General features: G+C 34.1%; 1 protein-coding gene across 2 annotated transcripts in view; it reads left to right on the top strand.

Annotated features, from left to right (window-relative positions):
- Window positions 1-12407, top strand: part of UVRAG (UV radiation resistance associated) — a 328593-nt gene that overhangs the window by 211247 nt on the left and 104939 nt on the right. For both annotated transcript variants that reach the window (XM_073215998.1, XM_073215999.1), the window contains one exon: window positions 1104-1269. In XM_073215998.1, coding sequence (XP_073072099.1) covers window positions 1104-1269 — 166 coding nt within the window. The remainder of the gene's footprint in view (window positions 1-1103; window positions 1270-12407) is intronic.

Below are 12407 nucleotides of genomic sequence, written 5' to 3'. Positions count from 1 at the left end.
GAAACCAAGAATCTGCTATATGGTAGTTGAGGACGGAAAATGCACTGATAAGTAGATGGTTATAGTGGCATTCCTACAAGAAGAAGGTAGTGCTTAGATAACTAAGTTTAAAAAAGAAGAATGTGAAAAATATTAGTAATAATTGGAGGCAAAGGTACCCTTAAAAATCAGGAAATACTCAAGTCAAGTTCATCTCAATACTTTCAGGCTTTCTCTAGCCAGAGATATTCAAGATTGTGTGTTAAACCTGCATGTGTGTGTGTGTGTGTGTGTGTACTTTAAAAAGTATTTTGGGATACTGTATGCCAAGCAGTTACTTTTTTCTTCTTGGTGGGGCAAGCTTAAAACTTTGCATTACTCTTGAGTTCTGAGTATCTGAATGATTATTTATTACTTGGTAGGTAGTAGCAGAAATCTGGATGATGAGTTAAAAATTAATTATGTGAGACCTCTTAAAAGATAGATATTTATGTTTGACTATAGGATAGGTACATACATTTTTTTCTAACAGTTGCATAAATAGGATAAAGTTTTTGACTTTTTGCTTTTAGTGTTAAAAATACCCTTTCTCCTTTTCTTATCTCAAAATTCACAGACTTACTTTTCCAACACTATCTTCATGACTATTGAGAACATTATGCTATTTCACTTAATCTTAGAATTAATAATGTTATGCAGCAGTAAAGCAGTGCTATAATGCTTATAAAGTTGTTAATGAGTAAAATGTATAATGCCTATATAGTGCATTATATTTAGACCTCTGAAACAAATGTTCACATTGTATAATAGACTCAAGTATTATCTTTGCCATTAAGAATGCTGGAAAGAAAATAATGGATATTTAGGTGCACTAAGAACTCTTAAGATAAATGTCAAATGTTAATGTCATCACATTAATTATTGGAAAGTGTTTTTAAATATAGTAGATGAAATTTCAAGTCTTGCTAATGTGTCTAGATTTGTATAAAATTTATATAACTTTGATAACTGATAAGTATTTTACTTCTGTTATTATAAAATATTTTTTAAATTGATTTATTACCTCATAGCTACATTTATAAGGTAAATTGTTGTTTTCTTTTGCTCTGCCTTTGTATTTACAGCAAAAGATGATGGAAGCATTGCTGTTGCCCTTGGTTACACTGCACATTTGGTCTCCATGATTTCCCTTTTCCTACAAGTACCCCTCAGATATCCTGTAATTCATAAGGGATCTAGATCAACAATCAAAGACAATATCAATGACAAGCTGACTGAAAAGGAGAGAGAGTAAGTATCTTTTTATATTTTTCTTTATGCTCTTAACATCAAGCCATATGAAACATGGAGTATTTTTAAAATATAAAATGTTACCTAAATCATGGTGATTTTTGTATATCTTTGTAAAGTGTTCCATTTCTTAAATAGAATGTATTTTATTTAGATTATATCAACTTCTGCACTTCTTAAAATTGCTAATGATAGCAAAATTGAGTCATTTAACTTTACTTTTGTGAGGACAAGTACCATATTTTCTACAAATATTCATGTAGTACTACTGCATCTGATTCAGCATGTGAAATGTTTAAGGATTTGTCATAGAGACAACCAGGAAAAGGATAAATGATCTAACAGCAGATCTGAAAAATGTACATATCTGAAGAATGGATTAATGAACTGGAAGATAGATCAGTAGAAAGTATTTTGACCAAAGACAAAGAACAAAAAAGATGGATTGTATAGAAGAGTGCTAGACATATGTAGGACATAATAAAAAAGGTCTAATATACATATAATTGGAGTCAAAGAGAGAGAGAGAGAGAGAGAGAGAGAGAAGAAAACACATAGGATAAATGAAATATTTTAAGAGATAATGACAATATTTTTCAAATTTGACAAAAGACATCAAGCTGCAAATTCTAGAAGCATTACATAAGTATACAAAATAAATACAAAACAAACACGCTTAAGGTAATTATAGTAAAACAGCTGAAAACCAAAGACAAAGTGAAATTATTAAAAATACTTAGAGCAAAAAGATTAAGATCAAAAGAGCAATAATAAGATTGAAAACTAATTTCTCAATAGAAATATCGGGAACCAGAAGGTGACATGATGACATTTTTAAAGTACTGTAGATATATATATAGTACTTTATATAAACTACACTGCCAACTTAGAATTCTATACTTAGTGAATATATCCTTCAAAAGTAAAGGCAAAATAAAGGCGTTTTAGATCATCAAAACTGAGAAAATAGGATAAATGACTTACACTAAAGAAACCAAATAATCTATAGGAGAAACATGGAAATGCAGGAAAAAACAAAGAGCAATAGAAAGGGTAAATGTGAGTATATTTAAATTAATTTTGACTACAAAACAAATAGTGATGTCTTATTAAATATAAAATACATGCACATAAAATATTTGTAGAAGTATAATGCATGACTAATACAAAAGTTAATGGGAAGCAGAAATTGAGTTAAAGTGCTTTGAGATCTTTAGCATTGTCTAGGAAGTGGTAAAGATACTAATTGATATTAGACTCAAGGATGCATGTTATAATCTTATAACCACTAAACTAGTTGTTTGTATAAGCAGAAAATAGGAGATAAAGAGAAAATTTTTTAAAATATTTGGTTATTCTAAAAGGCAAGAAAAGAAAGGAAAATGAACATAAAACAAGTGGTACAAATAGAAGACAAATAATAAACTTATAGATAGGAACCAAACTTATCTTGTAATTACATTAGATGTAAAAGTTATCAATATTCTACTTAAAAACAAAGATTAGCAGGATAAATAAAAAGCTAAATGTACCCTTCTTGCAAGAGACAACTCAAGTGTTAAGGACACAAAAATATTGAAAATAAAAGAGTTTATAAAGACATATTATGCAAATATCCAAAATAAGAACCAATATAACCAAACTGATATCACAGTGAAATTTAAGATGATTTAAATAAAGTAGGTATGTTATTATAGTACAGTTAAAATATATGTATGTATGTAAAAGCATAACTTCAAACATATACACAAAAACTCACAGACCACAAAGAAACCAGTCATAACAGAGGGCTTTACATTTCTTTTCATTAACTATTAGAACAAGCAGACAAAACTCTCAGAATCTAAAAGATCTGAGCAGTACTGTAAAGTAGACCTGCATTATGGATAAAATAGTACACCAACAGCTATAGGATATATGTTATTTTCAGGTATACATGGAACAATTACCAAAATTGGTGATGCTAAGTCTCAAATTTCAGTAGATTGAAATCATGTTTACAATGCTTATTGACCACAGTGGAATTTACTAGAAATCAATAATAAAATCCCTGAATGTTTAGATATTAAACAGTGTACTTATGTATAATCTTGTCTGTCAAAGAAGAACCTATAAAGGAAGTTTGAAATTATTTTGAACTGAATGGTAATGAGAACATAGCATATGAAAGCTTGTGAGGTGCAGCTAAACCTGTGCTCAGATGAAAATTTATTCCCTTAAATGCATATATTAGAAAAAAAGAAATAATCTAGAAATCTAAGTCTCCTTCTGAAACAGCTAAAGAAAGAAGAGTTCATTAAGCCGTAGGAAAGTGGAAGAAAGGCTATATAAAAGTAATAGCAGAAATTAAGTGGAGAACTCTACAATGGAAAAAATTATACAAGCAAAAGTTCTAGTCATTGAAACAACTAGAAAATTGATGAGCCCTTAGCAGGACTAATTTAGAAAGAGAAGAGTCAGGCAAAATACATAGAAAAAAGGTGTCACTGCAGATCTACAAATATTAAAGACTAAGAGTATATGAGCAATTTTATGCTCATATATTTGAAATTCATATGAAATGGCTAAGTTTCTAGAAAAATATACCTTTCTAAAACTGTTGTATGAATGATTGGACTGTTGAAAACACTATTCTTGGCTAAAGGGACATTCTCTAAATGCCACCATCTGCACAACAACCAAAAAATAAAATAAAGATGAAAAGTTATAAGAAATGTTCTAATTTATAGGATAAACAGTGGAAAGGTTGAAAATTAAAGCTACAGTATTTAAGCCTAAGCATGATTCAAAAATCTCCCATTTCTGGTAGGAGGCTTTCAGATTTAACTGTATGTCATGAAAGCAAGCAAATGCTTATTTAATGGAAACAGCAATCATTTCTGACCCCTCTTCATCAAAACAGCTTGATTAACAGAAGCTGAGAATTTTTATAAGAAGGGACCTATAATTCTTAATATAAGATATGTCAACAGGTGTTTAGGAGTCAGAATTATAGGAGTCTGAAAATACTTGTGTTTTCAGTATAAGCTTTATACCAATGAAATCCCAGGTGCCAGCTACTATTTTTACAGAGAATTTGCTACTTCTGTAAATACTGTTCAGGGTATTCCAGTTGCTTCAAGAAGATGCCATTAGGAAAAAATCTCCTTCATTTATTCAACAAGTCAGTGTTGCCAGGCCAAGAGGTCGGCTGAAGGAATAGAGAGATAAGGAATCAGTGTGCTCACTGCCACTCTGCAAATTCCTTTCTCTCTTCCCTCCTGGCGAAACACAATCTAGTTATGCTGAAGGGAAAGCTCCATAAACATCTAGACATGCCAAGGTGGCTACAAGAAAAATAAAAGACTCAAGTCACAAGCTGGGGGATCTTTCTGGCCAGCCCCTTTATGTATAAGCAATGCATCACTGCCTTTTGTACCCAGCCCCAAAAAGGTGTTACATCATCAAAACAGACCATTCCTTCTCTCATGAGAATCAGTTCCACATGCAATAACTATGATCTAGGCCCAATATTATCTGATTTTCTTTGTCATCATAATTTCTTTGTACTCTAGAATTTCTGTCTCCAAAGAAATACCAGAATAAATCAGGTTTAAAAAAAAAGCAACTTCTGGGGTTTTCAGTCAAGATCTTTCATAGGAATAAACATAAGTACAAAAAATCAAGGAAATCAGAAAAAGCAGCATTAACATTTCTCCAAGTTGGAATAATTCCAGTACAGAAAAATACCTGTCTTTCAGAGATTTGTAAAAGTCTTGTTTTGGACAGGTGAGAAAGTTTCAAAAGTGCCTGCCAATTATACCACTCCCTATTTCTCCTTCTGAGAATAAAACGCATTTCAGACATCTTTTGAGGACTTGAAAAGGCCACGTGCTCGGACCAGCTATATTCTGGTTCAATGACTATTTCACTAATCCATTGTGAATATATTATCCAGGAGACAGTTAAGTAACACAGTAACAATGACTAATACATTTCATTTCCAAAATCACTTTAAAACCTACTTTTCAGCCTTCAGTGAAAGAAGAAATAAAGGGTAAAAGAACACTCCAGCTGAACTCTGATTACATTCCTTTGTGTTTTGTATTTTTTTAAATTTTTTATTAAGATATTATTGATACACAGTCTTATGAAGGCTTCACATGAAAAAACAATGTGGTTACTACATTTACCCATATTATCGAGTCCCCCGCATACCCCAATGCACTCACTGTCCAACAGTGTAGTAAGATGCCACAGATTCACTCTTTGCCTTCTCTGTGCTACACTGTTTTCCCTGTGGCCCCTCACACCATGTATGCTCAACATAATACCCCTCAATTCCCTTCTCCCTCCCTCCCCACCTGCCCTCCCACACCCCTCCCCTTTGGTAACCACTAGTTCATTCTTGGAGTCTGTGAGTCTACTGCTATTTTGTTCCTTCAGTTTTGCTTCGTTGTTATACTCCACAAATGAGGGAAATCATTTGGCACTTGTCTTTCTCCACCTGGCTTATTTCACTGAACATAATATCCTCCGACTCCATCCATATTGCTGCAAATGGTAGGATTTGTTTCTTTCTTATGGCTGAATAGTATTCCATTGTGTATATGTACCACATCTTCTTTATCCATTCATCTACTGATGGACACTTAGGTTGCTTCCATATCTTGGCTATTTTAAAAAGTGCTGCAATAAACACAGGGGTGCATATGTCTTTTTTAATCTGAGAAGTTGTATTCTTTGGGTAAATTCCAAGGAGTGGGATTCCTGGGTCAAATGATATTTCTATTTTTAGTTTTTTGAAGAACCTCCATATTGCTTTCCACAATGGTTGAACTAGTTTACATTCCCACCAGCAGTGTAGGAGGGTTCCCCTTTCTCCACATCCTCGCTAGCATTTGTTGTTCTTAGTCTTTTCGATGCTGTCCATCCTTACTGGTGTGAGGTGATACCTCATTGAGGTTTTAATTTGCATTTCCCTGATGATTAGTGATGTGGAGCATCTTCTCATGTGCCTGTTGGCCATCTGAATTTCTTCTTTGGAGAATTGTCTCTTCATATCCTCTGCCCATTTTTTAATTGGGTTATTTGCTTTTTGGGTGTTGAGGCATGTGAGTTCTTTCTATATTTTGGAACATTCCTTTGTGTTTTGTGGTCTGAGCCTCAAAATGAAAGCAGCAAAGATTTCAGCATTTCCCTTTACAGTGTGCAGGTACACAGATAATGGTATCTATCGGCAAGGCATTAGTCCAGACCCATGTTTTAAACAGGCAAGACAAAGAAAACTAGTTTCCCTCTCAGCAAAACTGGCTAAATAGGGCTTTGAACTCTAACATCTCTACAGCCAGATGAGGTAGGTAATCAGAGAGGGCAGAGGATGAGGATTCCTAGGCCTATTACATTAAGCATATTTTATCCAATAAGTCATTGGATTCCTGATATATTTCCATCTCCCATGAAGACCTGATTCCACCTAGTGACCTAGAAAGGTTTACATCAAAATTGACACACTTAGGAGAAAATATAACCAAATCTAATCTGCTTTCAGTGCTCCAGTCTAAGAATAACTGAGAAGTTGATTCAATTAGCAAGCATAGTCAATCAATGCATTTTTATTTATATATTTATTCATACATCTATGTTGTCCCAAGTAGGATTTGAAATGCTTTACAAAGGTATATAAAACCAGCTAGAATATTTGCTAATTCACAAAGTCTAAGGCAGCACCAGATGTGAACTGCATCATTAACTTACACACCACTAATTAAAAATAAATGCTATCAATCATAATAATGACTTTCCATTAATTGTAAGATGCATGTTGTTTTTAGCAACATTAAGATGTCATGCATTTTTATTAGAATCAATAAAATACAATATGTGTTTCAGTAATGGCAAAATTAGTTCACAAAAATGCAATTCCTGTTGTTCTCCTTGCTGCCAAAGAAAAAACAGGTAGCATAATACCTAAATCTAGCTGGCCTTTCTAGACTGCTAGGAAAATCAATCAGTTAATAAACAAATTATTGCTACTACTCACACTGGGGCATACTACTTGGAGTTGTGTGCATGTTAAGCTGCTTCTTCACATCTTGAAGTGTGCAGATGATCTGGTGAAAGGGTATTTACCATTTTGAGGACACCTCTCTGAAGCTTTGAAGTGTTTTTCCTATGCAACTAATATTTTAAGTCAGATCGTCATGCACAAATTTGATGAAGATCTGGAGAGAGAGTTAATTTTATGAATATGGAACCTAGGGAAGGTTGGGAGGGGTGATCATTCTCAATACTACAAGGTAACCTTTATCAAAGACATACCTGGTCATGCACTCTCTTGCTTAAAATAATCTAGGGTCCTTTTATCCCTTAAAAGTAATGTTTTTCATCATTAAATGAGCAAATGGAACAATGGCAGCAAAAATGGCAGAGTATGTAGATCTAAGAACTTACCCTCCAGAGAGACATTAAAAAAGAAATCAAGGAAAAACTGTCAGAATCAACTTGGGTAAAACTGGAAAATAGTCAGAGGTTTACAACTGGCTGAACACTGAATCAAGGAAGAGGAAACTAAAAATCAGGTGGAAAGCAGATGGGTGGTTACCAGGGCTCAGGGAAGAGGGAGCTAACTGGAGGAATAGGGAGTGACTGCTTAATGGGCACAGGGTTTTCTTTGGGGTGATGAAATGTTTTAGAATTAGAGGTGATGGCAAACACTGTGAGTATACTAAATACCAATGCGACTGAATTGTACTTTTTTTTTTAAGTTAATCTTAAGTGAATTTCACCTTAATTTTTTAAGAGAAAAGAGACCACGCTCATGTACCCTTTTGTCAAACATATACATTTCAGACTCTCTTCAAGTGTTTTTGATTTTGAAAATAGTCCTTGGTCTATAAATTAGTCAGTATTTTTGAAAAGACACTTATTTAACTATGCAAGTTTTCCCAGCCCTCCTCTTGTAAGTCACTGTCCTACCGGATATACTACTAAATTCTTCCATTGGTGCTTATCTTTCCTGTCTTTTCTCTTCCAGTGTCCTAAACATAGTAGAGGATATTTCATTTCTTCATGCCCATGAACTCAGTGTAGAACAGTGGTTCTTAACCCTGACTGCACATTAGAATCATTTCAGGAGCTTTAAAAAAAACAACTCATGTCTGGGCCCTATCAACTGAATCAGAATTTCTAGGGGATTGGCCAGGAATCTGGGAATTAGGAGCTCATGTTTAAAAGTTCCCCAGATTATGCTAATGTGCATCCAGGGTTGAGAATAACTTACCTAGAATCTTCTATACCCACTCAGTAACCCAGACCTCAAGCCTTTAAATTGAGCAATGAATGTGATGATGACTTGAGGCAGTGGATGGACCACATGCTTCTGTTTTTTGTTCCTCCTTGCTGTTCAACTTGAAAGTATAATCAAACAAATATTTTGGGGGGTGACTGATATTACTGACATGAATGAAATTATTCTCTCATAGATTTTCTACTTGATTATAGGAATGTGACCAAGTTGAAAAATAATCTCTTTATGTGAAAACTTCCCCAAGTGTCTATAGTCCAACTCCATCGTAACTATCTAAGAGCACATCATAGAACGGAAATGAAGATGAAAACACTGTGTTTGTGTCCATGCAGAATTGTAGACTTACTATGTTTTAGAACCAGACAGAATATTATTATGTCCTATGACTCAATGTTTCATTTCACGAATGGAGAGACAGGTTGAAAGATGAAGTGAGGGGTCATACAACAAGTTAACTAAGCATTCATTTCGATGTGGCCACTGAGGAAAGCAAATCTATTAGATAGTATGCTGATTGTAAGTGTACAACTTTTTAAGTGACATTTAGGAGTTGAGAAAACGGTTTATCAAAAAGGGGCTGTGTGTAAGATTGACATATCTCTTCCCCTCATTTAGGGCAACCTCCCTGGTGAAAAATGCCATGATGTGAATTCCTATATGTCAAGCAGAGTCGCTAGGTTAAATTCTCATTGAAATGTTAATTATTTAAATCCCATATATCAGTTGGTTCATTTGACATTTGTTTTTTCTCTAAAAGATACAATGCAAAATTCCTCTCTTTCCTACTCTCTTGCCTCAGTTTATTTAATCTTGGCAGACTTCTGTTTTTGTTTTTTTTATTTCCAATTTTTAAGGCTTTGGAATTATATTGGCTTCACCTCTAATCACTGAGTGACTGTGGAAATGTTGTCCTCTCTGAGTCTTGGCTCACCTGATATAGTGCCACTAGGTTATTATGAAGATTAAATGAAGCACAATACTTGACCCAAAGAAAGTGCTCAATGAAAGTTTGCAACACAATTATGTATGCATTGAGCTTTGCAATAGGAATTCCAGTCAGCAAAGTAATTTTTGCTAATTCTAGGTGTTAAAAGGTGAGCCTAAGAAAAGGTAAAGGAAAACAAAAGAAGTGCAACCCAGTGGCATGGTACCAGATTTCTTTTTGTGTTAATGCTATGAGGTACATCATCTTTCAGTCAATGGTGTAAATGCAGAGAACTAATAAAATTTCCCAGAATGCAGGGGAAAAAAGTATTGCAGGTCTGAAAACTTTTCTCTTTTCCTAGAACTACTGAGGAAGTTTACTGCCTAATATCCATTAATGAGTCAAGCAAGTGTCTGTATCTTAGAAGCTATCAATTGAGTGAATGCTGAAGCCATTATTCTTAAAAGGAATATAGAGCATGTTCTTAGTAATTAGTTCCCAGCCTAGTCTGCTACTTACTTTTTTAGTCCCAGTTCCCTCTCAGTTCATAACCTACACTTAAGTCAAACTGTTGTTTTTTAAACATACCACATTATTTCCCACCTTGATACTCTTCATCTATGCTATTCTGCAATTTTACCTGGAATGCCTTCACGAGCCATCTCTTGGGTCAAAATTGTGGTTGTGCATAAAGCCCTTCTTTTATTATCTATAACTTTCCTCATAAAGTCTTTCTTTGATTTCCCATAATTTGGTGTCTTCTCATAGTCTTTTGTAATCCTATGAACAATATTCTCTCTATACCGTCTCAGAAAGGAAGCACATTTACATGGAGTCTCATTTCATTTAACCACAACTCAGTGATACAAGTGGATATATTTGAGTCTTATTTTTATCTGAAATATTTTCAGTGTGGAAACTGCATCTTACTTGGCATTAAACTTACTCCATTGCCTTGAAGCTAGCCTTGTATTGTGTTGACACTCAATAAATATTTCTTCAGTTGAATTACGAGAGCAAAAGGGATGTTCGGTTTTTGCAAATGCTATTAGGTAACCTGACACTCCACACATAGCCCTTGGTTTTAACGCTAGAAGCTCTGGCAAAGCCAACCATTATTTCATATAGTCCCTTAGGACCTTGCTAAGCTATTAACTTCAGTGCCTGTTGTAATCCAAGGCACAGGCAGCAGCGCTGGTGCGGTTGTGTTCAGGAGTGAGAGCAAAGAGCGTGTTTTAAAATGAGGAATCCCCATGGAAATTTACGCAGGAGAGATCAACAAAATAAAAATGCAGAAGGTGGTTGCTGGGTGAGACAGGAAATGAACACCTTGTGAAGATTAGGCAATCCACTGAGAGAGGGAAATGTGGAAAATAAGTCAAAAGTGATTGTGCAGCTATTTCATTGCTGATACTTGGAAGCATATTGTTGTGTGTGTTGTTTTTAATGAAGTGTGCTTTTATAGTGCTGATGTTATTATCTGGATAAGGAAGTCTTCTCTAGTATTATGGTCTTCTCAGCTTTCTGCAACCAACTAAATTAAAATACAGTAATGAAATGGGACAGTGGGATAAAAAAGAAAGCCAGATGACTCTGACATGTGACCCCAACTTGAACTTAGTATTTTTCTGGTTTGCATTGTACTCAGATCAGAACAGAGGTTCAATGTAATGATTGTGGAGGGAGTGAGGGAGGGAGGGAGAGAAATAATATCTGTGGTTAATAGTGGGCTAAGTCATGGGTTAAAGATTGTTATAATTTTAGAATATGTGAAATCAGTGTTTCTTAACAGGAGGTCTCCAGAGCATTAGTGAGCTCTCCCGGTAGTTCATGGGCTGGCCTTTTGTAGTCTATTAAAATGTGTCATATAACAGCATAGATGCTTTGGGTTCTGATATGAATTAACCATTTATTCTAATAAATAAGACTTTATTTTATTGATGTTACATTGAAAGTAGTATTATTCTTTCCTTTAATTCTTATATGTTTGAGTTTTTGGTAGCAAACAGTGAGGGCTATGAGTATAATTATATCAATCCAGAAAGTTTGGTGTAGGTAACAGTGGAATCTTTTTGTTTTCTGAATAAATAAATGGGTGGAAAGAGTAAGAAAATTATTTTTAGGTAGATATGAACTTATTTTAACTTCTGAAAGTGTCTTATTTTGATCATTCTTAAGATAATTTTCTAAGGATGATGTTTATGTCCTGAATAATAATATCATTGTAAAGCAAATTTATGTCATTCTTTTAACCAGAAAGTTCTGTTCACTGCCATATTTTTATATCTCTCCCCTTATGATAATTTACAATTAGTTAAGATCACCAAATATAACTTCTGAATAAGATTAAATGATTGGTTGGTTTTCAAAGTGTTTTTCTTCTCTAATTCCTTGAAGTGAAAAATTGATATGAATTAATTCATATAGCTAACTCAACAAGAGAGCTAAATTATTAAAGAATTACTTAAAAAGAAAGTCAAGCCATGTGTTGAGGATTAGTCCATAGTAGTCACAGCACACAATGCTCATATTAGGTTAAACTGTTTAGCTGCTAACATGGCATGAGGGATGGACAGCAAGTTATCAATCATACTCAGCATTGTGAAAGGGCCATGTTAGAGACCAGCACAGTTAGTTATAGGACTTTAATGCTGTAAGTTAATTAAACACACCAGTAAGCAACTGAAGCATTTATTACTTTAATTCGTATAAATATCAGTTGGGTAAGCTAAGGAGAAGTGGCAGGTCTCTTGGAGTTTGACTGACACCTGCACTAAACACTTTTAAATGTGTAGATGATGAATGAATTTATTGAGGCAACTTCTGTTGTAAGATATTCCATACAGGGAATATTTATTTTTCAAGTATGCAGTAGTATAATTTTGTCATTTCCAGCTTTAAAAATTTACTTACCAGAAGAAAAGC

This window comes from Manis javanica, chromosome 11, assembly GCF_040802235.1.
Source record: "Manis javanica isolate MJ-LG chromosome 11, MJ_LKY, whole genome shotgun sequence".
NCBI lineage: Eukaryota > Metazoa > Chordata > Mammalia > Pholidota > Manidae > Manis > Manis javanica.
The sequence above is the reverse complement of the archived record's forward strand: the minus strand, read 5'-3'. Positions and strand labels throughout refer to the sequence as shown.